Below are 26,431 nucleotides of genomic sequence, written 5' to 3'. Positions count from 1 at the left end.
TAACCAACGAATCGAAAGGTAGTTTTAGAGACTAACGAAGAGCTTCGAGTGTGTTTCGTACATCAAGAAGATAAACGTCAGCAAATAGTTTCCTGGGAGCGCTTTTCAAAATGGGACCGACTGTTAAGGACAGTCGCGTATATATACCGTAACAATCAAAATGTTCAACGGAAGGCGAGAAAAACATCGCTAATGCTAGGGCATCTGACGCAGGAAGAGTTGTCGACGGTCGAGTCAACTATATGACGATGGGTCCAAGAAGAAGAGTATCCAGAGGATGTACCCGTTCTATCATCCGTGGTTCACTAACAAAAGGCGAAGGCTTAAGGAAATAGTAAGCTGCGTGGGCTGTCTGCTTTCAAGGATACCATAGGCGTTGTGCGAATGGACAGCCTTATTGCAGGTGCATCTTTTGTTCCATATGACACCAAGTTCCCTATCATCATGCCAAGCAACATCGTACTACAAGACTTCTCGCCGAATGGTACCACTGTAGATACCTACACGTAAATAGCGAGACGGTTGTCAACGTTGCCGTGCCTCGTATGGCACCGCTTCTTGCGGCTAGGATGATGGCGTTTGTCCGGCCGTTCTCCTACGTGGGCTTCTACTATTTTGGACCGCCACCCATACGTGTAGGTAGATGTATAGTCATGCCTGACGATACGGGCAGTGCACTTGGAGGTGGTGCATTCCCTATCCACCGAATCCTGAAAAATGGCGATTAGACGTTTCATTACCAGACGAGAATCTCCCATCGAGATTTACAATGACAATGGGACGAACTTTGTGGGCTCGAGTAGCGACCTACATCGTGAGCTAAGCCACATCAACCAGGATCTGGCAGATGTATTCACTAATGCTAACACTCGATGGAACTTTAACCCACATCAGCATCACATATGGGTGGCTCGTGGGAACGACTCGTGAGGTCTGTGAAGACGGCTTTGCAATCAATGTATACGTGCCGAAACCCATACGAGGAGACTTTCGCCACCTTATTACTGGAGGCGAAAAGTATAGTAAATTCTCGGCATTTAACGTTTATTCCAATTGAGTCGCCGCACCAAGAAGCCATAACTTCAAATCATTTTCTGCTCCAGCGGAGTCACGCAACCATCCAAGTCGTTGGAGGAGTCACAGGCATCTCCTCGCAAAAATTGGAATCTGGGTCGTGTCATGGTGGATCAGTTTTGGAGAAGGTGGGTTCGAGAGTACCTACCTACTCTTACACGCCGTACCAAATGGTTCACAGACATCGCATCTATTGTAGTAGGTGATCTCGCGGAAGAATCACGGCGCAACGGATGGATCAGAGGGAGAGTCATAGAATAGATTATGGGATCAGACGATATATCGCGGAGAGCCTTGATACAAACATCCACTGGTGTACTTCATTGACCAATTGTCAAGAAGGCGAAACTGGATTTGGAACTAGGAATCGGTAAAACAGATCCTGAGACCCGGACCAGCATTACGGCCGGCGGAATGTTACCGAGTAAGCAAACATCGACGATTCCCCCGAACATGGGATCAGATATGTCATCGTAGGTAGACATGATATAACTGGGAAAAAGGAGTGAGCAACAAACCGAACACGTTGTCTTAAGCCACTTGCGAGCTAATTATATAATTTTGTAATGTAACTATTAAATTAATAATTTTCACTTTATTTGAAATGTAAGTAACCTAATTTATTACCACTAATAGTTAGCTCACAGTTCTTTGATCTGTAGTTCTTCAAATCGTCAATCAATTTGTTTGGATTATTTGGAAAAGTGAGGTTAGTTTAAATGTAAGTAATCACATTTATTATACTGAATTGAAAAATTAATAAAACAAATTTAGTTCTTGGCGAGATTCCATCACACACATACGTTGTGTTCTGCCAAAAAGACTTTCCGTACCATCGTCTCAACACAGACCATTTAAATCCCCATCAGCACTCTCAGAGAGCCAAGTCTCGCCTCCTTCATAACATGTTTGTGCAATGAAGGTAGATACAGCATGGCTTTCATAGCTGTAGTTGGTGTTGATCTCATAGTGCCTGTGATAGAAAGGCAGGTTAGCCTCTGAACTTTAGTTAGTTTAGTTTGGGCGGTCTGTTGCTTAACTTTGGGCCACTACACAACGGAGGAATAAATTAATCGTGGTCTGGCGATGGTCGTGTAGGACCAGTAAGCCAACCTCGGTTTGAGACCCCACATCAGACGGGTGGTTTCAAATGCCTTGCTTACAAGATGTAACGGTAATGGAACCAAACTCAGATAAATCTGAATCACTGTGACACAGCATAGAAACTGTTGTGGTAGTCTACGACAGAAACAATGTGTGATGTCGCAGAGCTGTATCAAGTCACTATTGATGACGGTGACTGGGTGGCGGATAGATCGAGAAAGGCTGCGGTACAAGTTATGGGCAAGTTCCCCATTCAAGAAGTGGTAGAACGCTCATGCGAGGGCTTCGTGATCGCCAAAATCAACGGCGTCTTCGTGTGCAGCTGTTACGCTCCTCCAAGGTGGAGGACAGTGGAGCAGTTCAGCCTATTACTGGAGTAGGTAACCAAACAGTTGATCGGCCGAAAACCGGTAGTCATTGGTGGCGATTTCAACGCCCTAACTATAAAGTAGAACAGTAGAGTAACCAACACAAGAGGGTGTATCCTGCTCTAGCAAAGTTAGATGTACGATCTTGCAGTGAAGGTTGCGTTAGCACGTTTCGGAGAGACGGAAGGAAGTCTATCATAGACGTCACAATCTGTAACCTGACTGCGAACATGGATTGGAGAGTATGTGAAACGTATACGCATAGCGACCACCAGGCGTTTCGCTACCGTATCGGTCAACGGAACCCTGCTGCAACACGGAGAAGGATGACCGGCGAGCAAAAGTGGAAGACGGAAGCTTTCAACAAAGACCTATTCGTTGAGGCATTTCGACCGGACGGCGAGACCGAGAACGTGGATGCGGCTGTTCTAACAAGAAAGACTGTGACGACTTGGGACGCCACAATGCCGTGAACACTGAAGCCACACATTTGACGGCATCCAGCTTACTGGTCAAACGAGATGCTCAGTACGCTACGCGCTGCTTGTCTCAGAACCAAAAGGTGAGGTCTGAGAGCAGTGTCAGAGCCAGGTAGAGAGGAGCGCAAGGCAGCGTTTCAGGAAGCTAGGGCCGATATAAAACTGAAGATCAAGCTTAGCAAATCAGATTACCATAAGGAACTGTACCGAGAAGTAGACGCAAATCCCCGCGACAACACGTACCCCGTACGATCCAACGACCTCACCACAGACATCGTACGGCGAAGAAGACAGGGCAAACACGGACGATCGGCAAGTGACTAAGGATGAGCTCGCAAAAGCATCGAAGAGACTGAAATCAAACAATGCCCCCGGTCCAAATGGAATACTCAACGTGGTGATGAAAGCTGCGACACGGACATGTTCAGGATGGTGCTGCCGAAGTGTCTAGATGAAGGCAACTTTTCCGAAATGTCGAAGGTACAGAAGGTGGTATTGCTGCAAAAGCCAGTGAAGCGCTGCACAGAATGAAGTTTCCGACTATTTTTGCATACTTTCAGTACAGAGTGCTGTTGTATGAGACAAACGAAGAGTACAAGTCAATGCGAGTGACAGTGGGTGTTCCTCAGGGGTACATTCTTGGTCCAACTCTTTGGAACGTTGGGATCTTGACACTGCGGCTGCCCAGGAAAGTGAAAATCGTGGGTTTCGCGGATGACATGTCACTAACGGTGACGGGTGAGACACATGAAGAAGTGGAGGTGTCTGTAACGGAGACTTTAGAAGCGAGAAATGGATTAACATAACCAAGCTGCAGATAGCTCACCACAATACGGATGTGCTGTTGGTCAGCAACTGCAAAGCGGTTCAGCGAATGGTGATCGATGTTGGCGCGCACGTGATTGCATCGAAGTGTGTACTGAAGCAATTGGGAGTGATAATCGATGACCGGTTGAGCTCTTACAACAACGTCGATTATGGTTGCAAAAAATCGGCGAAGGCAACGAACGTCGGCGGCCCTAGACAGCACGAGACGTCTGCTATCTAATGTTTCGCTATCGATACTGCGATGTGGGGTCCCCACTTGGAGCACTGCGCCGAAAACCAAGCGGAACCGCGATAAGCTGAACAGGAAGTTCCAGCTGACGGCCGTAAGAGTCGCGTGCGCGTACAGAACAATATCGTCGGAGGCAGTATGCGTTATCGTTGGGAAAGTCCCCATCTGCATCACCCTGGTGGAGTATATCGAATGCTACAATCAGAGAAATACCAGAAACATGAGGAAGATGGTGAGCATCGATTCGATGGCGTGGTGGCAGCAGGAATGGGACAATACGAAGAAAAAAAAAAAGTGGACCCACCGGCTCATCTTGAAATTATCGACGTGGGTCAATAGAAAGCACGGAGAGGTGAACTTCCACCTGACACAGCTCCTGTCGTTCCATGGCTGCTTCAGGAAGTATCTTCATCGGTTCGGGCGCGTAACGTCACCATTGTGTCCGGAATGTAAGAATGTCGAGGAGATACCGGAGCAAGTGGTCTTCGAATATCCGAGGTTCGTAGCGGAGCGCAGAGAGATGTTCGAAACTGGAGAACCGGACATAAACCAAGACCATGTCGTTTACAGAATGATAAGTGACATAAACATGTGAAACGCGGTCGACAGAGTAGTGACGCAGATCATGACCGATTTACAGCGGAAATGGCGTGATGAACAACGAGCAACGGTTTCGGGAGAGCAATCACCGCCGGGAAACTTTCCGGCAGAGTAGGCTAGATCCACCACCAGGGACTAGTCCAGGTGATAGAGCGCCGGGTATGGGTCTTCGGTGTGTCAGCGAAACGGGCGTCAGGAATCGCCGAACCGACCACGGAACCCTACCGGTTGGCCTGAGAGAACTATAGCGAAAATCAAAGCAGAATCGATGGCGGGAGAGCTTCTTTTGCAGGGAGAGCTTCGATAAGCTGTCGGAAACATTAGCGAGGGCGTGTGACGTAACAATGCCGTGGAAAATGGAGCCGAAGAGTTGCCGGTGTCCGGAGTGTTGGTGGCACGAAAGGGTGGGCATCCTCCGGGCTGCCTACCTAAAAGCCAGAAGACGCGTTCAGTGAGCTCTGAGTCAATCAGAGAAGAGTGTAACGTTACATTCCGAACAGCTAGGGCCGCTTTTAAACGCGAGATAGCGGTTATGGTATGTCCATTTGCTACAAGGAGCTTGCAAAGGAGTGGACTGGCGTCCCTGGGGCAACGCTTACCGCGTCGGGATGGCCGAGATCAAGATTCCAGTGACGCCAGCTGAAATGTGCGCTAACAAACAATTGTCGTGGAGAGTCTTTCCCGAAGCACGACTCAACCGCATGGCCGCCTACGTCGTACGTTGATGCAGATTGTAGAAATACTGGTAACAATCGAGTTTCCCACGACAAGCTCCTTATAGTGGCGAAAGGGCTGTAAACAAAGATACCTTCCGCTCCGGACGGTATCTCCAACGTGGCACTGAAGACAGCGATCTTGGCGTTTCCGGGCGTGTTCAGGATAGTTCTACAGAAATACCTGGACGAAGGCTACTTCCCGGATAGATGGAAGATCGAGAAAGGTGAGTTCAACTCCGGTGAAAAATAAAAATATAAAAGTGAATGAACATTACGAAAATTCGTTTTATTCTCGGTCGAACCCGTGCTCGGTTCCCACATTTGGTGACCCCGTCGTGATTTACGTTCCGATTGTGTATTGGGAACATAATGGAAATAATGAAACCTCAAAATAGTTGACACCGGTGAACAACAAGCGAAGCTGGCAGCGGCTGTTCCTGCCAGACTTCTGAAAAAAAAGATCCAATTATGTGGTTGGCACAGGCAGAAGCCCAATTCCATCTCGCACGTTAATACTGCCAGAAACCTAGCGACGATATGCCGAAACTTCGTTTCGTTCTGTGTAATCACAGAACGAAACGAAGTTTCGGCATATCGTCGCTATGTTTGACCAGAGCGTCATTTGCCATATTTCGAATTTGGTAAACACACCACCAGCGAATGAGAAGTACAAAGCGGTAAAAGATCGGCTCATCCCCCATTTTGCATTATCACCACAATCCCGTATTGAACAACTACTCGGATCAAGTGACTTCGGTGATGTCCGGCCATAGCACCTACTAGGTAGAATGTAAGAGATTGCTACCGGCTTGAACGTGGATGAAAGCATCATAGACATTATTCCTGCAGCGCATACCGAGCCACGCTCGCGCAATATTGTCAATTAGCAATGGCAGCCTCCCCAAGTTGGCCAAAATGGCCAATCGGATGTTAAATTTCTCTACCTCGTCCGTTACCAGTTGTTCTGTACCGTCGCTCGATTTTACCAGTCTCAAGGGAAAGATAGATGCATGGACGGTCGAAATATGTAGGCTAAAGGCTAGATCCAAGCCAAACCGAAGTCATTCGTCTTCCAGAGCGGCTACCGCAGGAGAACAACCGGTGTGGTGGTATCATCGGAAATATGCCGGCCAGGCTGAGCACTGCCGAGAGCCCTGCGAATTCAGTCATCACAAAAACTAGCTTTGCGCCTTCCTGAGTCGGCAATCCTGGCGTTTCATTTTTGCCGATGTAAGTGGAGCCATTATCGGTGCAGACCTTCTCGCGCATTTCGGATTTTTAGTCGACTTAAAGCATCGACAGCTTATTGATGGAACAACCAAGCTTCAAGATATGGCCAATTTAATTCCAGCAGTCATCCATGGCGTAAAGCTGTAGACCATCAACATCTCCATCGTGACCTACTAAACGAATACCAAGCGATACTGATGCAATCTTTGGTTCACCAGGATGTGAAGCATGATGTGTCCCATCACATCGTTACCAACAGACCACCGGTTGCGTCCAAACCGCGTAAAATTATGTGCGAAATGGACATCTACCAACCATCCAGTAGCAGCTGGGCAAGCCCACTACACTACACACTAAAAAGAACGGCTAATGGAGATTCGTTGGAGGCTACCGCAGACTCAACAAAGTCACCGTTCCAGACAAATATCCAGTTCCTGACGTGCACGACCTGCTCAACAGATTTCAAGGTAAAACCATCTTTACTACACTTGATTTAGTCAGGGCTTATCACAATATTCAGGTTAAACACGCGGGCATTCCGAAAACAGCGGTTATAACACCTTTTGGCCTATTCGAGCTCCCTCGAATGCCGTTCGTCAAACATTTCAAAGGTTTATGAATACGCTCTCTGGCGACCTGAAATTTGTAGTGGTTTTCATTGACGATATTTGCGTCGCATCATCAAGCGAGGAAGAGCACATGATAAACCTGAGACTTGTGTTTTCATACGGATTGATTCAGGTAGAAATCCTCTCCAGCAACACTACGAAGGACCTTATGAAGTACTCGAGAGAAACAACATATCGGGAAAAATACGAACTATATCCCCTGACCGCATAAAGCCAGCTTTTTATGCGATAACGACATATCGCATCTTCCTCAAGACGATGGACACACAGTAATTACACCATCGAGTCACCGTGTTCGGTTCTTGGTGTAACTGAAGGGGCGTATGTGGCGGCAACTTTCCTGGCCACCCTGTCTGAGATCTGCTCGCCATCTACAGAAAACCCAAAGAAGAAAGTAACTGCTGAACACGTGAAGTGAAGAATAAAAATATAAAAGTGAATCAATATTACGAAAATTCGTTTTATTTTCGGTCGATCCCGTTCTCGGTTCCAACAGTTTCGTTTCATAGTTTCATAAATAGTGTAGTAAGTAAGGGTAAGGGTTCCAGCAAGAAAAAATACTTTTTTGTGATTTTTTTACAAATGCGGGTAAAGCGAATTAATCAAAACTTGCGTGTATTATAATGCATCATTTCAAAAACATTCTGTAATTTTTCATGCAAAAATATCGACGAGCGACTCGGTGGCGAAGTTTTTTGTAGAACATCTCTGAAAAACTACTTAACCGATTCATTTCAAATTTTGCATACACATTGTATGTAAAAATACCTAACCCCTACGTTGAGATTTTTTTATGATTAAGCGAGTTTTTTACTCTTAAAATGGTGGAATTTTTCGTGAAATTTTTATTTCAAATGAGTTAAAAGCACCCTTAATTGAAAAATTGTCGCAAAAACTCAACGTAGGGGTTAGGTATTTTTTTACATAGAATGTGAATTAAGGTGGGACAAAATTTAGATTCCAGCTCCGAGCAACTTTTTAGGTACCATTTGGGTCCTAGAATAACTGTGCAAATCCATAGCTCGATCCCTGAAACTATATTTTTGCGCCCACTGTTTACAGTTTTCATGGGATTTTGCATGGGAAAATTAACTCTCACAAAATAATTCCTTCAGGAGTCGCTCATTACTTCCTAAAAATAAATCGTTATGTAGGCTTTTATAGGAAATTTAACAAAAAACGAAGTCTCGAAAAACACGAAACGATCTGACGCTTCAGAAAAAAGTTATTAGGAAGAAACCGATTGATGCTCCGACGATTGATAAAATATTCATTTTTTCTAACACCACTGCTGTTGGTTGTCCAATTATACGCAATTTTGTTTTAATCTTTTCTTAATGTGTCTAAATCATTTATCTATACTGTTTGGCCACTTCGCAAGAGTTTTGAGAGATACATTGAGGCTTTTTTTGTTCATAATAAGAGAAAGTTAAATAGTTTGTATATAGTTCGACCGACAGAAGCAGTGATGGTAAGAAAAGTGAAATTTTCATCAATCTTCAGGGCATCGATAGGTTTTTGCTTAATAACTTTTTCCACAAACATCAAATCTTTTCGCGGTCTTCTAGACTTTGTTTGCTTGATAAGTGTCCTATAAAAATCAGACATCTATTAATTATTAGGAGGTAACTGGTGACACTTGGAAGAATTATTTTGCAAAAGACAATTTCCCCATACGAAATGCCATGTAAACTTTAAGCCATGGGCGCAAAAATATAGTTTCACCGATCGAGCTAAAAATTTACAGAGTTGTCCTGGGAGCTAAATGGGAGCCAATAAGATACTCCGAGCAAAATTTTATTTTTTTCATATAACCATGTTTCACTCTAATGTGTATGCAAAATTTGAAATAAATCGGTTAAAAAGTTTTTGAATGGCAGTTAACACCCCAAATCGTGTTTTTCCACAGACGTTCTACAAAAAGCTCCGTCAGCGAGTCGGTTGTCGATATTTTTGCATGAAAAAATTACAGAATAAAAAGTACTAAAAAAATTTGCAAAAAAGGATTTTTTCTGCTCAAAACTCATTTTGATATTTTTGTCGATGTATGTAATTCGAAATTTCACTATCGTTATCGATAACTGAAAATATTAAAACATATTCTCGAGTACTTTTTCAAATTGACGTAAGTAACAATGAGAGATTCTCTTTGAGGTCTTTCTCTTCTGTTCATTACTCGGCCATTTCAACATTTACTACTCTACTCTTTGCATAATATTGTAGTAAAAACCGTCGGTTTTCGATATGTACTGGAAAATTAGTACAAAGTGCTGTAATGACGTCGTAATAAACGAAAGAGAAAGTAAACAAAGAGAGGCTCTCAATGTTACTTACGTCCATTTGAAAAAGTACTCGAGTATTATTGTTTTGTTTGACGCAATATTGGCAGATGAAATAGTGATGACTGAGCTACAGAAATTACATGCGAGACTTATATACTGCTGCTATACGCATAACTGTCCCATGTGCTATGGGATTCCCCATACACATAGGACAATTATGTGTAGAGAGGCAGTATAGGGGCGCCTAGAATCCAGAGTCTGTTGCTTGCTCGATGGCCGAGCGATAAATGTGGTACGAAAATTACATGTGGTACATGAAATTTGTGCATACCTTTAAATTACCTCCTCGGAATTGATTGTGTAACTTAATTTTAAAATGCGATTTTCCAAATTCCTGAAATATTTCCAAAGAACTGCTTATGTTAAAACGACACCTGTTGTCTAATTAGCGCCGGAGTACAAGCACAATCCAGCCAGGAAATTGAGTGAAATTCCTGCTGTTTTAACTAGATCGTAGAATACAATTTTCTTAAAATAAACTTAATGTGCAGTGGCCGCGAAAAAAAAATTGTTTGTTGTGGTTAACTGGAAAATAAATATTTGTTTATTATATTTCCACGGAAATAGTTTTCCGGACGACAGCTATGGTGAATTAGTTTCTGGGGAATGATTTTCGTAGTAAAGTCGCAGAACCTAAATTTTTAATCAAATGTTTAAACAACTATTCTAAGCTTATTTGTTCGAATAGGCTCCTTGCTGTCTATAAAGACAAAAGAAATGCGTTACCTGAATCAATGAATTATGATTTCTATTCATATCATCGTGAATCCATAGAACATGGGACATATGTGCGAATATGAGATTTGTAGTAATATAAAAATGCTCATCGATAGCATTCATTCACATGATTTGAACGAACAAGTTTACAGCGGATTAGCTTTTGGTGGCATGATTTACAGTATTGTACCTTGGTGTTGGTAAATCAGAAAATTCCAACATATTCAAAATTTCCAGAAGTAAATTTAAAATAGTCAAGTTTAGAGTGTCGATAATTAAAACGATTTAGAAAACATTCGTATTAAACTTACCACGTGGCCCAGCACTGGTGAAAAGTCCCGATGTACAGGTTGACTTTCCCAAACAGTATTCGTTGGCTTAGCCGATCGATCAATCTGAGGAATTTTTGGTCGCGGAATCCCTACATCGTCCTGATGGTCTTTCATGTGACGCTTGTGTTCATAAGCTATTTTAAGCTTCGCTTCGCGTTCCTGCGCAAGACGAACACGCTCCAATTCCAGACTTTTTTCATCATCCTTAATTCTACGGTAAGTATGGGAACGAGAATTATTGATGATATGGAAATGAGTGTAACGACAACGCATACCTTTTCTGATTGGCTTCATCTTCTAACAAACTAGCTTCCAAAGCTGAAATGTGCTCGCCACGCTCCTGCAAGCTTCGCTCTTTTGCCTCAAACTCTTGGACTTGTTCTCGCAGAATAGAGTTTTCGGAGATCTGCCATCGATAATAGGTTAAATTTAGATTCTGATCCATAAAACATGAATAGCATGGTGGGTTCTCGATACTTACATAATCTTTTTGCTTATTCTCCATTTGCATCAACATATAATAGAGTTCGGTTGCCTGTTTGCGCAGTTGACGTTTTTCCTCGTCATCCGCGGTTTTCTCTTCGTCATCATGGACCTGCTCCAGCTTGGTTATTGTCGTAATCAATTCCTGTTCGTTTTGAGCAGATTTGTTCATTAATTTTTCTTGCTCGTCCAATATCTCCTCGATAGGCTTGCTCTTAGTCTCGTAGGTGTGCAGCGCAGCTGCCTTACTATTCCGATCGATTACCGGTCGATTGGGCTGAGATACGAAACTATCGTCTTTCATTCGAATGTCACTTATGTTCGGATACTCGATGTCCTCTGAAAGGATAAAAACGATTTAATTCAATTTAGAATAACTATGATCGAGTTTGAGTCTCAATAATAAATTTCTTTCTTGCAAGATTCATATGGAGAATAGATTTTCCGATCACTCTATATTAGCTGAAGTTCTAAAAACCAACTAAATCCCCAAACGCTGGCTCATCTCATATTATTTAGGATTATCTTGCAATTACAAAGATTACAGATTATAATGCAAAAATGTGAAGGTCATGAGATTCCGCAAAATTTATATTTTAAAGCAGATGAAAACTTTACACTTTAAAACAACTACTATTAAATTTAACCAAACCACGCATAAACTGTGCAAATGAAACTTACCGAAACGGGTATCGTCACTTATCTCATTTACTGGGGGCGAGTAATTGGGATTGGTACAGCACATCGGATAGTGCAGTTGGAACTCCTTGTACCCTCCTTCCACTCTCATTGGAGACTTTCTGTAGTTCGTATCCTGATCCCACTGAAAACATGAAAAAATCATATTAGAAAAATACCCTACAAAAACCATTACACTAAATCAGCCTACATTGTCCAGAATATCATTCAGTACCCACATAGGGGAATCCTTCGCTGCTACTCCGGTAGTGTTGTAATCCATAAGCACTATCTGATCCTTCACTCTACGGGATTGCCAGATCAGTTTCGAAGAATCTGTCAGTTTTTCGTGAATTTTGCCAGCAGTCATTCCGGCTACCAACCACCCGTCCGGAACGTTTACAACATGATCGTATTTAATCCGGGATGACTCGAAATCCCTGATCGATCGACAGTCCATAATCAACATACTAAGCTTACTATCGTTAATCATTTCAAAAAGCTCCTTAGCATTTACCGAGTGCTTAGTGTAGGAAATTATCGAACTAATACTATCCTGTTGACTCCGGTTTTTGTTAATTTCACGCTCCCGGCCGGCACTGATACCCGCATAGCGACGTGTGAGACTACCTTTAAGTTTCTCCAATTTATCTAACGTTTGAATTATTTCCGTATTGGACCCTAAAACAGACAAAATCTGCTGCTTTTTCTCGGCATACTCCCTATTTTTCTTGATGGTTTCGATAAGATTGAAAAACTTCATATAGTTGACGTAGGCATTCTCTTCGTCACGCTCCAGGTAGAACCGATCGGCGAGTTCTTTCAACTTGCTAGCACTAGAACAAAGCAACATAACTTTCCTTGTAGCGATCGATTTTCCAAGTTTATAATGGCTTTCCAATTCTTCCAAATCTCGGCCAAGATGTAACGGTTTTAGATCTGCCATTTCGAAAGATTTTTTTTTTCGATTAACAAGCTAGTACATTTCAAAGAAAAAAACTTTGGGTGCACAAATGTACGGCTTCTGTTTTCGTTCTGCCGTACAAAATTAATGATTCACCACAGCAGTGAAACAGCGGATGTTTCAGATGTAGAGGAAAATGCGATTCGTGGATATTTCCTTAATTACTTTGATAACAGAATTAACACTACTCGCTATATGAACGTAGCGCATATAATACGAATTCGTTTGTTCTAATCGTTCTAATGAAATTCCATATTATCAGTGACGATTTCAAGTCGTTGACAAATTTGACAGCTTACACGGTTCAAATAATGTACACGCTCGTAAAAAGTTACTCAAAAATGAGTTTAATCCCACCCATTTCCAGATAAAGTGGAACAACCCTTAAATTGAGTAATTCCGGAGTTACTCAAATTTGAGTAAGCCAGCCTGAACCAAAAACTGAGTAATTATTACTCGGTTTTTGAGTACAATATTATCTACACTAAACCCAAAAGTGCTTCACTAGTACTCAGATTTTGAGTTCAACATTGCTCAAATTTTGAGTTCAGTACAAATTTAACAAAACCAAAAATTAAGTAATTATTACGCAGACTTTGAGTTGAACATTACTCAAATTTTGGGTTCAGTAGAACTTCAACAAAACCAAAAATTGATCGATTTTTACTCATATTATGAGCAGAAGCTTACCCAATTTTTGAGTAGACAACAAAGCCAGTTGTAATTCCTCAGTTTTTGGGTAGAATATTACCCAATTTATGAGTGCAATATTTCATTAAAACCCAGTAAAGTTCAGCCGGAAATGAGCCGGAATTCCAGCTGTTTCCAGTCAGTATTCCGGCTCCAGTGACACAACCGATTCTAGTTAGAATAGGTTGTGTCACTGGAGCCGGAATACTGACTGGAGCCAGCCGGAATTCCGGCTCATTTCTGACTGACCTTTACTGAGAAACATCCGGATTATGACTTGCAATTCTGAATGGTTTCTGTAAGAAGAAATGCAACAACCGATTCCTATTTAAATTGGTTCATGATCGATTGTTGCATTTGAACTGGAACTAAACCGGTTTACATCCAGTGAAGAAATTGGCCGTCAAAATTTTGTTTTGGATACAACACAATGCAGTCTTTCTTTTCTTATGGAATATTTTTACAATAATAATTAAAGAAACTTCTGTTTATTAAATTTTATGGTTTTTAGTAAGTATTGTATAAAAAAGTTGTCCTTTTATTTGTTGTCAATACGTGCGCGGGAAACTTCAATAAAAGTTTGGACGAGTCTATTCACAGTTGTCCTCTGACTGTGCGGAATTATATTATATATGGCACATGCCAGAAAGTCCCAAAACATTCTAAAATTAGGTGGCACCTCCACTCCGAGAACTGCGTGGCATTTGAATAAAATTTCCACTGCATGAATAGAATTGTTAGTCTCGAATATAACTTTTTTCTCACAAATGACGGCATAATTTCCTCTTTTCATCGGGCTTGCTACGCACACCATGTGTAGTTTGGAATCAGTTGCGGGGGATGCCACGTATGTATCTAAGCACTCCTAATGATGATATAAAATCATTACATCTAACCTTATGTATATTATATTGCATTTACCCCAATCCAACGAATTAAAATTGAAGCCGAATGTTCTTCGCCTACAGTTGGACAGCCTACCAGCGTTCTTTTTTGTCCGCGAATTGGCATATGAGAAATTATTCTCAAGCATCCTCGAATGTGATCTGTGAATAGTTTTACAAATTTAAAATTTTATGACAGACCTTTGGGCTAAATTTAAAAAAATTATATCTCACCATCTTCTACTCTAGAGAATCTGGACGGTGAATAAGATAGACACTGAGAGAAGACATCCTCGATTTTGAGACCTTCTGTTCTGTTAGGATACAATCTCTCAAACATTTGACGAATCTAGAAAAAGTGATATGATATAAATATTCATATGTTCCGTGAATACCATAAAGTGAAATAGTAAATAATAAAAAATAAACATGTTACCACCAATCCTTCATATGAACACAGGTGTGGAAACATATCCAAGATATCATTAACGGGTTTCTTTTCTTTTAATAACAGTTTGAGGACTGGAAAGCATCGGTCCATTTCATCACAAATATGTTCTGCTACTGATGCCGATGCAAGCATTACTCGGAGCAATTGAGCCCGCTCTACAAGTTCAGTTGAAACGGACTCTTCTACAGGCATAGTTCCTCGATTATATTTATGTTTTTCTGCAGGTAGCTGTTTGATGACATTCCGGATGCGATGAAATATCATGCCAGTATGAGCACCCTTTTCCTTGCCTCCGTTGCGCCAAAAGAAAAATGACTAGCATGAAAATAATTATAATTATATTAGAGAAATTAAATAAGCATAGAATAACAAACCTCATCAGGAGCAGTTGGTGTGACTCGCGTATTACTAAGTTGTGGAAATAATTTTACGATTTGAACAGCTGCCGCATGCTGTTGATCAACAGAAGGATACCTGCGCATTTAGAGATCATTGGTTCGTTACTCCGAAAAAGACCAAAAAGATTCCGTGAAAGATTAAGTTCTAAATTTCTTAAAAAAATCTAAATGGTAAAAGTATGAACGGTATTTGATTCGTAATTCTTTGCATGCTGGGACACATCTATTATTTTCTGAAGAAAATCGGTCAGTTTATTACTGTTTTAAAAGTCTGTAAATGTCTGGACCAGGCAAACGCAGAATTTTTTTTTAATCACCGATATCATACTTTTTGATCTGCCTCTCGTTTCTTCTGCTGCAAATTTTGTGCATTGGACGTATTCGGTCTATCCACTCATTGAATATTTACTAGAAGTATATGCTAGAAAATGCAAGAAAATTCTCGACAAACATATGATTACGGCCTAAAAGCCAACTGTCAAAATCCACTTTGAATGGAAATTCCGGACAAACCGTTACACGCCAATCACAGATGTTGGTAGTAAACGAAAGAGAAAAGTTTTCTCTTTCATAAACTGTTGTGAGCTGTGTTCGACTAGTAACGGTTTGTCTGGAATTTCCATTCAAAGTGGATTTTGACGGTTGGCTTTTAGGCCGTAATCATATGTTCGTCGAGAATTACAGCAAAAGAGACGGGAATGAAAGTATGCTAATTCTGCATATTTTTGTTTCTCAGTGCAGCAAATCTGTCCACAGTCTGTAAATCTGGCATCGCTGTTGCTCGATTCAACGACATTGCGGCTTAGTTAGACCCTTTGGTCGATTTACGATTGAACTGTATATGTAAACAAATAAACACGCTCGCTATAAACAGAAATTGTATACCTTTAAATTCTGTTGGTTTAAATGTTTAAGTTATTATAATTCGTCGTCGTCGGTCGTCTTTATAATTTTGTGCCGGAACATGACGAATTACGCTTTCTAAGTACCACCGTCAAAGACGCATGTACGTTCTTATGCCGAAGTTTATAAATCGAACCAGATTGAAGATGTGAAAAGAATGGTCAATATTGAAATCAGGATGCGAAGAACTGATAACTATGTGGTTTCCTCTAGCAGTTTGTACTGTGTTTCATACATTTCTTTACGTTTATAATCAGAAGTGAAGTTGTTTGGCCGTGCTTCATTACTATGCATACTTCATAGTTTCATAGGCTCAATGAAGTAATAATGCATGATACTGATTGACTACGATGTTTTTTGAAATAGAAGCTTCACAACGAAAGGCATTGCTTTTCTCTGCTCATAGACAGTGTTAGATCACCTGCATATTTGCTCGAAGGACTACTAAGGGCCGATTTCTTCATTCTCGCTTAACGTCTTAACCAGGTTTAAACGTACTGGTGAACCCGGTTTAAAATTTAAGCGAGGATAAAGAAATTGGCCGTAAGCCCTATAAATATGTATAGGCATTGCGCATTTCGCCGCAAGGTTGCTCTAGCGGAGAGACTCGTGCGGTTCAATGTAAACAATTCATTCTATCACACTTTAAGGAGTGTTTATAGTTTGATGCACTAGTAGAGTAACAAATAAAACTTTCTACTTGCCTTTGACCGTCCATTATTTGAGTCTCCATTTGCTTGCATGCGACTCGTGTAAGATGATTTAAACCGTCCTTATCTGGTACGATCCCTTGATCCAAAATTGGATACAAAATTTTCATTCGGAATTTTGCGTCATCTTCGAATGTCGAACGGTTAATCTGAAAACGTTAAATATGTATAGTACGACAAGCGCTTACAGTAATTATAGTAGAAAGTTTACCAAATTTTGAACATTAGTGGAAGTCTCATCAATTTTATCTTTGGTCGGATTAGCTTCAGAACTATAGTTTTTTATTATGTTAAGAATTGTTAGACGGGATCCTTTTTCGATTATCCCCATTTCAACTAGGTCGGCATCGTTGAGCAGAACTAGGTTCTGATCGTTTATTTTTTGGGCTGAAAAGAGCGAATAAGTATATATAAAGGTTTAAAGTGACATCTCAAGTTGTTTGCACTACCTTCTTGATTGTTGTTTATTTTATTATAAATTTATTTCCAAGTTTATTTCCCTACTAACTATCTACATATTTCAAACTTATATAGTAGTTTTCTTCTGAATCTCCGTATATACTCCATAAGTTGTATGTTTTTTTTCGTTTGCAAGTTCTTGTGTGATATGCGAATAACTTGACTGTCAGTTTTGAGTTTGTAACTGTTGTATTGTAAACAATATTCGCATTCGAGATGCTGTATTAGGCAAACAATTTGATTATCCGATTGCAATATATCTATTATCAAACCATAGGACATTTCGTTGCATACTTGGTATTTCGCTATCAGTCCCGGCCGAAAGCTTGTGTTATTTATTTTCATATGGTTTATATATTTGATTGAATCTGGTAGATCCCGGATCAGGAGTAAATTACTTAGAGATTTTTTGTGTATGTGCTTTGACGAAACGATATCTACCGTACCAATTTCGTATGAATGGTCAAGAATAGTGGTTATCTGTGCTAGATTCAGGCGCTTAGCAAAGCTGTTTGTTAAATTGATGAAATTGTTGCATGTCTTCGCTTGAGATTTCGACTCCTTGAATTTCGCTTCGAAGCGTAAGCAACTATGATTAACAACTGGCCCATCCTGACGAATTATGTAGGGATAATGAGAGATGTGATGGAATTTATTGGTAGGGTTGATGGCAGGGAAGCAGGATTTGAACAACTTGTAAAAACATTCGATTTCGTTTTCCAGATCGTTATTCTGATTCAATGTTAGCTTATTGGAGAAACTATAATAAGTTATTTTCATGAGAGCTCTAAGCAATGATGATAAATTTGAATTAAATCCGAGAATCTGGTTGAACATAAAAGGGAATGCTCGAAGGAGAAGCCAACATTGCGAAGCTGACTGACATGTCCACGTGCTTTTAACTTCTCGCAAGTAAAATTAGCGGTAGGTTTATCAGCCGATTCAGTTATACCGTATTCGTAATGCTGTATAATTTGGTTGACTTGACTAATCGTTATCACTTTATGGATATTTACAGCTTCGTTCAAAACACATTTGATTACGACCATGACGACGCCTTCCAAAAGATCATGCATTGGATCAAACGTGTTATTTTCCGCTATGTTGAAATATTTAACTTCATTCAGTGCTGATTTTCGAATGATTCCGTATTGTGAAGGTGTTTTAGTTCCGCTTTGAAGAGCATTTAAATCACCTTGTATGCTTTCTTCAGTGCGATGAGGGAAGGTATCACCAATGTTTCCACAATGAAGTGCAGTACGCGTCGCATAGCACATTCTACAGAATAGACTTGATTGGGGCCCCATTAACTCGAAAATTTCATGAATTGCCAGCGTGTCCCCCAAAACATGCACTAGAACTGCCCTCATCGTAAACTTTTCACTCCCATATTGTACTACAACACCATCATCTGATTCAAGCTCACGCAAATCTTGAATCAGCGGTTTCATAACGTTATTGTAGCCATATTTTTTTACATCTATTGAGCGAACGGTAAGCGTTAGATATATCCTGTTGGAGGATGAATTAATTGCGGGGTGGAGATTCTCAATTTTAACACTGAAATTGGTAAGTTTTTTTTTGATTTGCGTGATCCCAAAGGGTTCAGATATTCGACATCGTCCAGATGAAGCGAGAGTCGTAATGCATCGGGAAACCGTGTCAGGAACGGGTGTGTTTTGAAACGTTGACCATCTTTGAAACCGCACAAGATATCGTCATTCACTGCTTCTTCTGCTATCATCTTGCGAGCTCCGGGATTCTTCATAACCAGTGCTAAAATGCTGGTTAGTGGAATATAGTGAGCAATGTCTTTCACTATTTGTACACTTTTTCTTTTGCCTAGTTTGGTAATCGCAGGGACAGTTTTAGTGATTCTAGTTCTTCCCAAGACTTGTTCCCTAGGGTTTGGCACAGCACAACCCGCAACTCCAGACAAATATGCTAGGTTGTCTTTTGGAGAAGCTACGTCTGCAAAAATTCCATCCAAAGATGCGTCGTTTATAAATTTCAAAGCGTCGGTATCGTTTAATGGGATCGACTTCGATTTCAAAAATTCTCTGAATAGATTCAACATGTAACACTCGTAATCTTCTATAAGATTCGAGGTAACCTGTAAGAACTTTTTGATTTTTGTCTCGGGAAGAGATACATCTTTTCGCAAATCTGTGGCGAATTTACTAATTTTCTTAGTAATTTCATCCAACGACGGCGCCGTTTTAAAGAATATGGTATTCGTTATTCTCAACAGATAATCATCATCTACGAGCATATTTTCCGGATGATTATTTTGAATTTGTTCAACAGCGTCATGGTCGTATGAAATATTTGTAGAATTTTCTGTAATTAGTGGATGAACACTCTCTATGTGCCGTTTCAAGCTCTTAAACCTCTGGTACAGTGAACCACATTCTGAACAAAGGAAAGGTTGAGCGGCTGCTTTGCTGGTGTTCAAATTGTGTACCAACCGGAAGTGTTCCTTCAATTCATCCACGTGTCCAGGAATCATCTTCCCACAATTTGGCACATGGCATGAGAAACCTGAAACCTTACACTTTTTTTCCAGTATATATATATATATATATATATATATATATATATATATATATATATATATATATATATATATATATATATATATATATATATATATATATATATATATATATATATATATATATATATATATATATATATATATATATATATATATATATATATATATATATATATATATATATATATATATATATATATATATAATATAACGTGAATATTACCTCGCAACTTCATTGCAGTTTCAGCATCCACCTCTTCCGAAATCTTCTGCATGCTGGTTGTTCAAATCCACTCTTTCAATTAAAATGTATTTTACACACTACAACTCTAGCTTCAACTATTATAAATATTTGAACAAATTTTTATTTGTGAAAAAGTGATGAGCGATAACTAAACGAGCGTGTACCTACTAATGGAAAATGGCGGATGACGCTTGGAATTTTTAACTTGGCGAGAAACGGCTTTTCCGTTTGGTAACTCCAAAACGGTTTCTTGTGTAATACCCAAAAATAGAGTCAGAGTTACTCAGAGATATTATACATGACAACTCAATTTTTGACGTTTACGAACATCATTCAAAACTGAGTTAAAAGTACTCAGAATCTGAGTAACTTTTTACGAGCGTGTACTCATAAATAAGTAACGTAGTACCCATCTCTCTCTATGGCGATTTCGCTTGAACCTGAAACTGAGTCAGGTTCTAACCCCAACCGCTGTCAGTTCATACATTTTGACAGCAGTTGGGGTTAGGAACTGACTCAGTTTCGCCTCAAACGAAAACCACATAAATCTCTCCGACAAAACCCGAAGCACAGAACCCGCATAAAGGCTAGTTTACAGTTCGGGAAATGGATCGCGGGATTTCACACGGGATTTGCGTCGGGATTTGATCAGGGAAAATTTCCCGCCGAGATCTCTCCAAACTGTCAAACCAAAAACTCTGCTGCTTCTTAAAAATACAAACAGTATCAAACTTGCAGCGAATTGTAAACTTTATAAAAATACTATTTTCCCCGTCGGAAACAATTTGTGTTGAATTGTTCCCGGACGGATTTCTGTGTGGAGAGTTTTAAAATCCCGTGATGTTTCCCGCGGTTGGGTTTACACTTCATGAAAACTGTCATTTTTGTGTAGACTTATTTCCCGTCACGGGATTTGAAATCCCGAGCTCCATTTAAAATACACAGGGACCCAAATCCCGTGACACGTTTTCCGAACTGTAAACTAGCCTTAAATCAGAGTTTTTAATGGTACCCAGCAAACCAAAAGGCGGCTAGGCGGGTTAAACTAGATGCTGGCGATCGGTAGGCTATTGAAGCTTTGTTCTAGGCTACTCCCCGCTCGGACGTGCCTGGCAGGATTCCCCCCAGATAGCCGGCAGCGAAATAAAAACTCTGGCAGAATTTCTGGGGGTCTGGCTGGCAGAGCGCTGCCCAGCCAGCCGGCTCAAATGCAACAACCGTTTCTGGCAGAATTTTTCGCCTTACGGTTATTAACGGTTTTTTCTGCCGGATTTCTGCCAGGCACGCACCGGCAGGACCGGTTTTGCACCGCTTCAGGTTTTGCTTGCATTTTTTCTTAATTTTTTTTAATTTCATGTAAACTGCCGTTATAAGCATATTTGTCCCATGTTCTATAGGATTCCCTATATACATGGGACAATTATGCTTAGAACGGCAGTAAATTTATAATAAAAACATGTCTGGAGACATGAAATCCATATTACCACAGACTTACCAGACATGACACTCAAATGTTCCAACGAGTCGCAAAAATTTAACGGCCTTTTTAAAAATTTAGCACGACTGCTCAGTACTTTTCGGATTTGCCACGAGAGGCACGCATTTGTTGACATATGACAGGATCGAAAGAAATCAAAAGCGCGCCACCGCACACTATTGAGCGCACGCAATTGTTTTTGTTTTTATTATGATTGTGGCAAACGAACGATTTTGTGTGATTTGGGATGGATAAAACACAGACTTACCAGACATAACACTCAAATGTTCCAACGAGTCGCAAAAATTTAACGGCCTTTTTAAAAATTTAGCACGACTGCTCAGTACTTTTCGGATTTGCCACGAGAGGCACGCATTTGTTGACATATGACAGGATCGAAAGAAATCAAAAGCGCGCCACCGCACACTATTGAGCGCACGCAATTGTTTTTGTTTTTATTATGATTGTGGCAAACGAACGATTATGTGTGATTTGGGATGGATAAAACTAGTGATTTACAGTTGTGTTATAAAACCATTCAGCTCGAGATCGAAGCTATAAGCCCACTGAGTGAATGTGGCGAATATAAAGATATTGAATTTATTGAAAATTGTTCATCAGTGCAAAATTTGGAGGAAGCAGCAGCGATCGCATTCGGTGATGCTGAGAACAAACAGGTAAAGAAGCTGCAAGATTATGAAACTTGTGTTGAGCCAATCAATCCATGGTCAAAAGATGACAATTATGAGATTTTGTATCGGAAAGAGAAGCAATACGTTTTAAAACTAGAGCAGCGGCAAAGGGAATTAAAAAAATCTCTCCGTATGGAGAAACAAAAGAGTAAACGACGCCTTAAATCAATAATGAAGAAGAAACAACAAATTTATGAACTACGTAAGGAAATCATGCAGTTGAAATCGCAGAATATTATTGATACGCGGTTGCTGAAGCAAGTGAGGAAAAACAAAATATTGCACAACTCTTTGTTAAACGAATCTAGAAAACCAAAAGGGCGCAGATACACCAACGGGATGAAAAATTTCGCAGTAAACACCTATTTAGCGGGACCATCTGCATATCGCTCCATCCAGCAAGTCAAGGTGCTTTGCCTGCCCGGCACGAGAACACTTCAACGCAGCTGCAGTGATGTTCACTTTACTCCTGGGATCAACGAGGCCTTACTTAATCGACTTGCACGGAAAACACAAAATTTTTCTAAGAAGGAGAAGGCCATTGTGATCGCTATGGATGGCATGGCGATAAAACCCAGTTTAAGTTACAATGCAAGAAGCGATTCGTTTATTGGATTTCCTTCTGATGGTGTGGATCGAAAAATTGAAAAAAATAACCCTTTCTGGCTGGCTACGGAGGCAATCGCAGTGTTAGTCCAGGGTATTCATACCTTAGAACAACACCGGTGGGAAAATTTTCAGCTGAATGATGCACCTGGTAGATCTAAGAACAAACCTAGGTTTAAACAGGTATGCATTCAAAATAATTGCCATATGCCATCTTGTCATCATACTACATTTCTTATTTATACACACAGACTGTTGGATATCTCTTAGCGCATAATACGCTCGGAAGCAACATCCAGATGGAGTTCATCAAAAAATTGTCTCGTGCATTAAGGGTAAAGGGTTTGTATCCCGTGGGGTTGGTCTTAGACCAATGCACCACTAATACAAAAATGGTAAAAGAATCAGGAGCCAGTACGGAAAGACCAGTTATGCAGCTCGGAGGCACAGACCTGGCAGTTATTTACGACAACCCACACTTACTTAAAAACACGAAAAGTATGTTGATGAGATACAATGCTGTGTTTGAGGGAACTGTTGCTTCGTTTAGCCATATCGAAAAATTATACGAATTGGATTGCAACTCCATCCCTCGACTTGTACCAAGGTTGACAGAAAAAAGTGTATTTCCGGCTCCTTTCCGTGCTATGAACGTGGCACAAGCGGTTCGAGCCCTGAGCAGTTCTACAGGCAATGGAATGGAGTACTATGTTGACAAGGGGATACTACCACTAGCTGCGATGTGCACAGCAAGCTTTATAAGATTTTTCGATAATCTATTTGATGCTTTCAACTCGAAAGCCGCGATAAACTCTGTTAAGGTAATGATATCATTCTTTTAGTGGATAAGAAAAAACTCATTTAATTTCATCACTAGCCTTTACGATCACCAATCACAGCCAATTCTTCCCATTGAAATTTTCTACAAGAAGCCGCGTTAAAACTTAGTCGTATGTACTACACAAAGAGTTCGGCATTTACTGTACAAGAGGTAACACTTTTAAATTACATCATTTTTTTTCGAAAATGACCCACGTTTACGTTAAAACAGGCAAAAATCAATGCAAAGTCCCTCACAATTTCACAACGGAAACCGAACAGCCTTAACGGCTTTCGTAGCAACATTAATGCTCTTTCATGGCTGTGGAGGAAACTGACAGAAGAGTTCGGGTTTGAACGCCTTTGTACCAACTTTCTATGTCAGGATACGGTCGAGAATCTTTTTTCAGAAATCCGCCGACGATGTGGTCGTAACGATAGTCCGAATGCTTCACAATTTGCAGCGGCTTTCAAATATTCCTCTATAGCTGCAAACAACAAAATCCCTGGAGCCAACTGTGAACAGGACGATGCTCAATGTGTTCTCGATGACGATTCTGCATTTGTTAAACACCAATTAACAAAAATAACTCAGTATCGCTATAAGTTGCTTCCTATCGAATTTGATGCTCGTAAGAGATACACGCCGCACGAATTAAATGCTATTGTGTACATTGTTGGCGCTGCCGCGCGAAAACTACATCAGCAATGTAAAAAACGTTTAGTTGCAGAGAAAGGCGAAGACGAGTTGAACGACCGAATATTGACATTCTCCAGGCTAAAAAATGGCAGAACATTACCAAACTCTAAGTTGTTCGAAATTGGACTTCTGGTGTACACTGTTTTTGTGCAAAGATTTACGAAGATGCTTTATCAGAACCGCAATAATGTAAAAAGTCGTATGAAAAGCTGTTTGAACTTTGATTTATATAAGGACTATTTGTGTCTAAAATGCTTCAACGTAGTGGTTGATAAAATATTTAATACTCTTATGCAAAGCTTTTTGAAAAAAGTGAACACTATATCGAAATCTAAAAAGCAAATACGAGACACACCCAGAAATTCCAAGAGAAACCGTAAAGCAATTCGTATGTGTCTACCATTATAATTTTGTTTATTGCCTTACTCTTTTGTACGTTGGTAGGAAATGAAAACAAAAATCTGAGAAACAATGGTTACTTTTTATTTTCCATATTTCGTTTCCTTTTCTTTATCACTTGAACAATTTGATGAATTGTTTCTTCTGTGTTGTAATTGGTTTTGCCATCGTCAGTCATAATGGTCCACGCGTGGTTAAGTGCTAGGATTGATGTTAAATCGGGTGTTACTTATGGAAAATGAGGTTAAATCTGATGAAATAATCTCACACACACATTTTGTATACTACTCCAACTCAATGACCACTTAAACACCAACGTAGATACCGTCATGCCAAACACAGTGCATGTGTCAAATAGATGACGTAGTTCTAAGAATAGCCGCTAGGCGGCGATGATGGATAAAGAAAGTCTTCATTTAAAATAGTGATCACTTTTGATTCATATAATTGTTCTCAGAGTCATGTCTGGTAAGTCTGTGATATTACTTACCTTGTTTGAAACCAAAATCTTTGTTTCTTCCTATTTTTTCATCTGCCAAAACTATCCTTCTTGGAAAAATATAAATATGGCGAAAATGAAACAACGATAAACAAAACAGAACCGGTGAGGGGAATCTGCCTGCCATAACTGGGAGGAGTATAGCTGAATTCTGGCAGCGCCATTTTGATAATTTTGACAGCTGCCGGAATCCTGACGGATTTTTGCTGGCTGCCCGTTTTTCTTCCAAGCGGGTCGCCGTAACTTGCCGTTTACTGTAAAAGTAGTGTGGGTAGAGTTGCGTAAAGAGGATTGGCAACATTGGATAGTAGATACAGAACACTAGATTAGGATTGTCGCTGGCATCAGTAGTAGGAACATCATTGTTTTGATTCCGGGATATACCTGTCAAATGGGCCAAATAAAAAAAGCAAAAAAATAATCCTCTATCGTCGTTTCATAGCGACTAATCATTTTTGTCTCTTTTAGCAAGCAAAACAATGGCCATTCTTGGCTAATGTGTTTTCACTAATTAGAATGCACAAATTGTCTAAACTTGTACTGAATTTTGATAAATTTTCATTTCCTTGTGCGGTATATACAAACTTACGTTTCATTACAATAACAGTCGAAAATTTACACCGAGAAAATTCGTTATATTGAATATATTGATTTCACACATAATTTTTTGCAATTTGTAGTAGCAGATAAAAATTACCTGTCACGCATAGATATCATGGGAAAAAGATTACAAGATGTAGGTATTGTAGGACATATATTGAAATGAATATCAATATTGGTTGTCTTTAAATCCTGCAGGTTCGTCAACAAACTTCACCTTGCGAAACTATAGATGCTGCTCTGAAATCAGTTTCAGTTATGAAAATGAAATCATTATGACAATAGATAAAGGAATAATTTAGTCAGTACTCTCAGCTGAACCTTTTCCAATATCAAATGTGTTGACGTTTTCTGTAGATTCGTAGTGTATCAATACTCGAGTACGCATCCACTTCCATCTAATACCAACGAACAAATCATTTATATTGTCGGAGGGTGTGCTTTGCTAAAGAACATTGTATTAAAAAGTATTAATTAAAAGCTGGGCTGATCAAACATAACTACGACGTTGTGGTCGTAAACGCTTCCGAATAGCTTTGTTCAATGTCTAACAAGTGGAACACATAATTT

The 26,431-nt window shown here is 40.1% G+C and overlaps 2 protein-coding genes across 4 annotated transcripts in view; both read right to left on the bottom strand.

Moving 5' to 3' along the window:
* Nucleotides 1–13,050, bottom strand: part of LOC131683664 (ubiquitin carboxyl-terminal hydrolase 8) — a 53,981-nt gene extending 40,931 nt beyond the window's left edge. For all 3 annotated transcript variants that reach the window (XM_058965842.1, XM_058965843.1, XM_058965841.1), the window contains exons 1-5: nt 12,021–13,050; nt 11,813–11,954; nt 11,130–11,470; nt 10,924–11,054; nt 10,628–10,859 (exon numbers count right to left, since the gene is read on the bottom strand). In XM_058965842.1, the coding sequence (XP_058821825.1) occupies nt 10,628–10,859; nt 10,924–11,054; nt 11,130–11,470; nt 11,813–11,954; nt 12,021–12,755 (1,581 nt within the window). In that variant the 5' untranslated portion in view covers nt 12,756–13,050. The remainder of the gene's footprint in view (nt 1–10,627; nt 10,860–10,923; nt 11,055–11,129; nt 11,471–11,812; nt 11,955–12,020) is intronic.
* An 817-nt stretch (nt 13,051–13,867) lies between these two features.
* Nucleotides 13,868–15,655, bottom strand: LOC131683662 (uncharacterized). The gene is made up of 5 exons (XM_058965839.1): nt 15,173–15,655; nt 14,784–15,113; nt 14,582–14,696; nt 14,385–14,509; nt 13,868–14,328 (listed from the first exon to the last, which is right to left on the bottom strand). Exons 1-5 carry the CDS (start codon nt 15,278–15,280, stop codon nt 14,002–14,004), a joined length of 1,005 nt encoding a protein of 334 aa, XP_058821822.1. The 5' UTR covers nt 15,281–15,655; the 3' UTR covers nt 13,868–14,001.
* Between the last annotated feature and the right edge of the window lie 10,776 nt (nt 15,656–26,431).

This window comes from Topomyia yanbarensis, chromosome 2 (genome assembly GCF_030247195.1).
Source record: "Topomyia yanbarensis strain Yona2022 chromosome 2, ASM3024719v1, whole genome shotgun sequence".
Classification (NCBI taxonomy): Eukaryota; Metazoa; Arthropoda; class Insecta; order Diptera; family Culicidae; genus Topomyia; species Topomyia yanbarensis.
Note: the sequence above shows the minus strand (reverse complement) of the source record. Positions and strands in the feature narration are given on the sequence as shown.

Excerpts from the sequence above, each read along its gene's own strand:
- LOC131683662 (XM_058965839.1), bottom strand. The coding sequence starts at position 15,280 with ATGCGCAGGTATCCTTCTGTTGATCAACAGCATGCGGCAGCTGTTCAA. Across the intron at positions 15,114-15,172 it reads CACCAACTGCTCCTGATGAG|TCATTTTTCTTTTGGCGCAA; the intron begins GTTTGTTATTCT and ends TTTTCATGCTAG. Across the intron at positions 14,510-14,581 it reads ATTCTCTAGAGTAGAAGATG|ATCACATTCGAGGATGCTTG; the intron begins GTGAGATATAAT and ends AACTATTCACAG.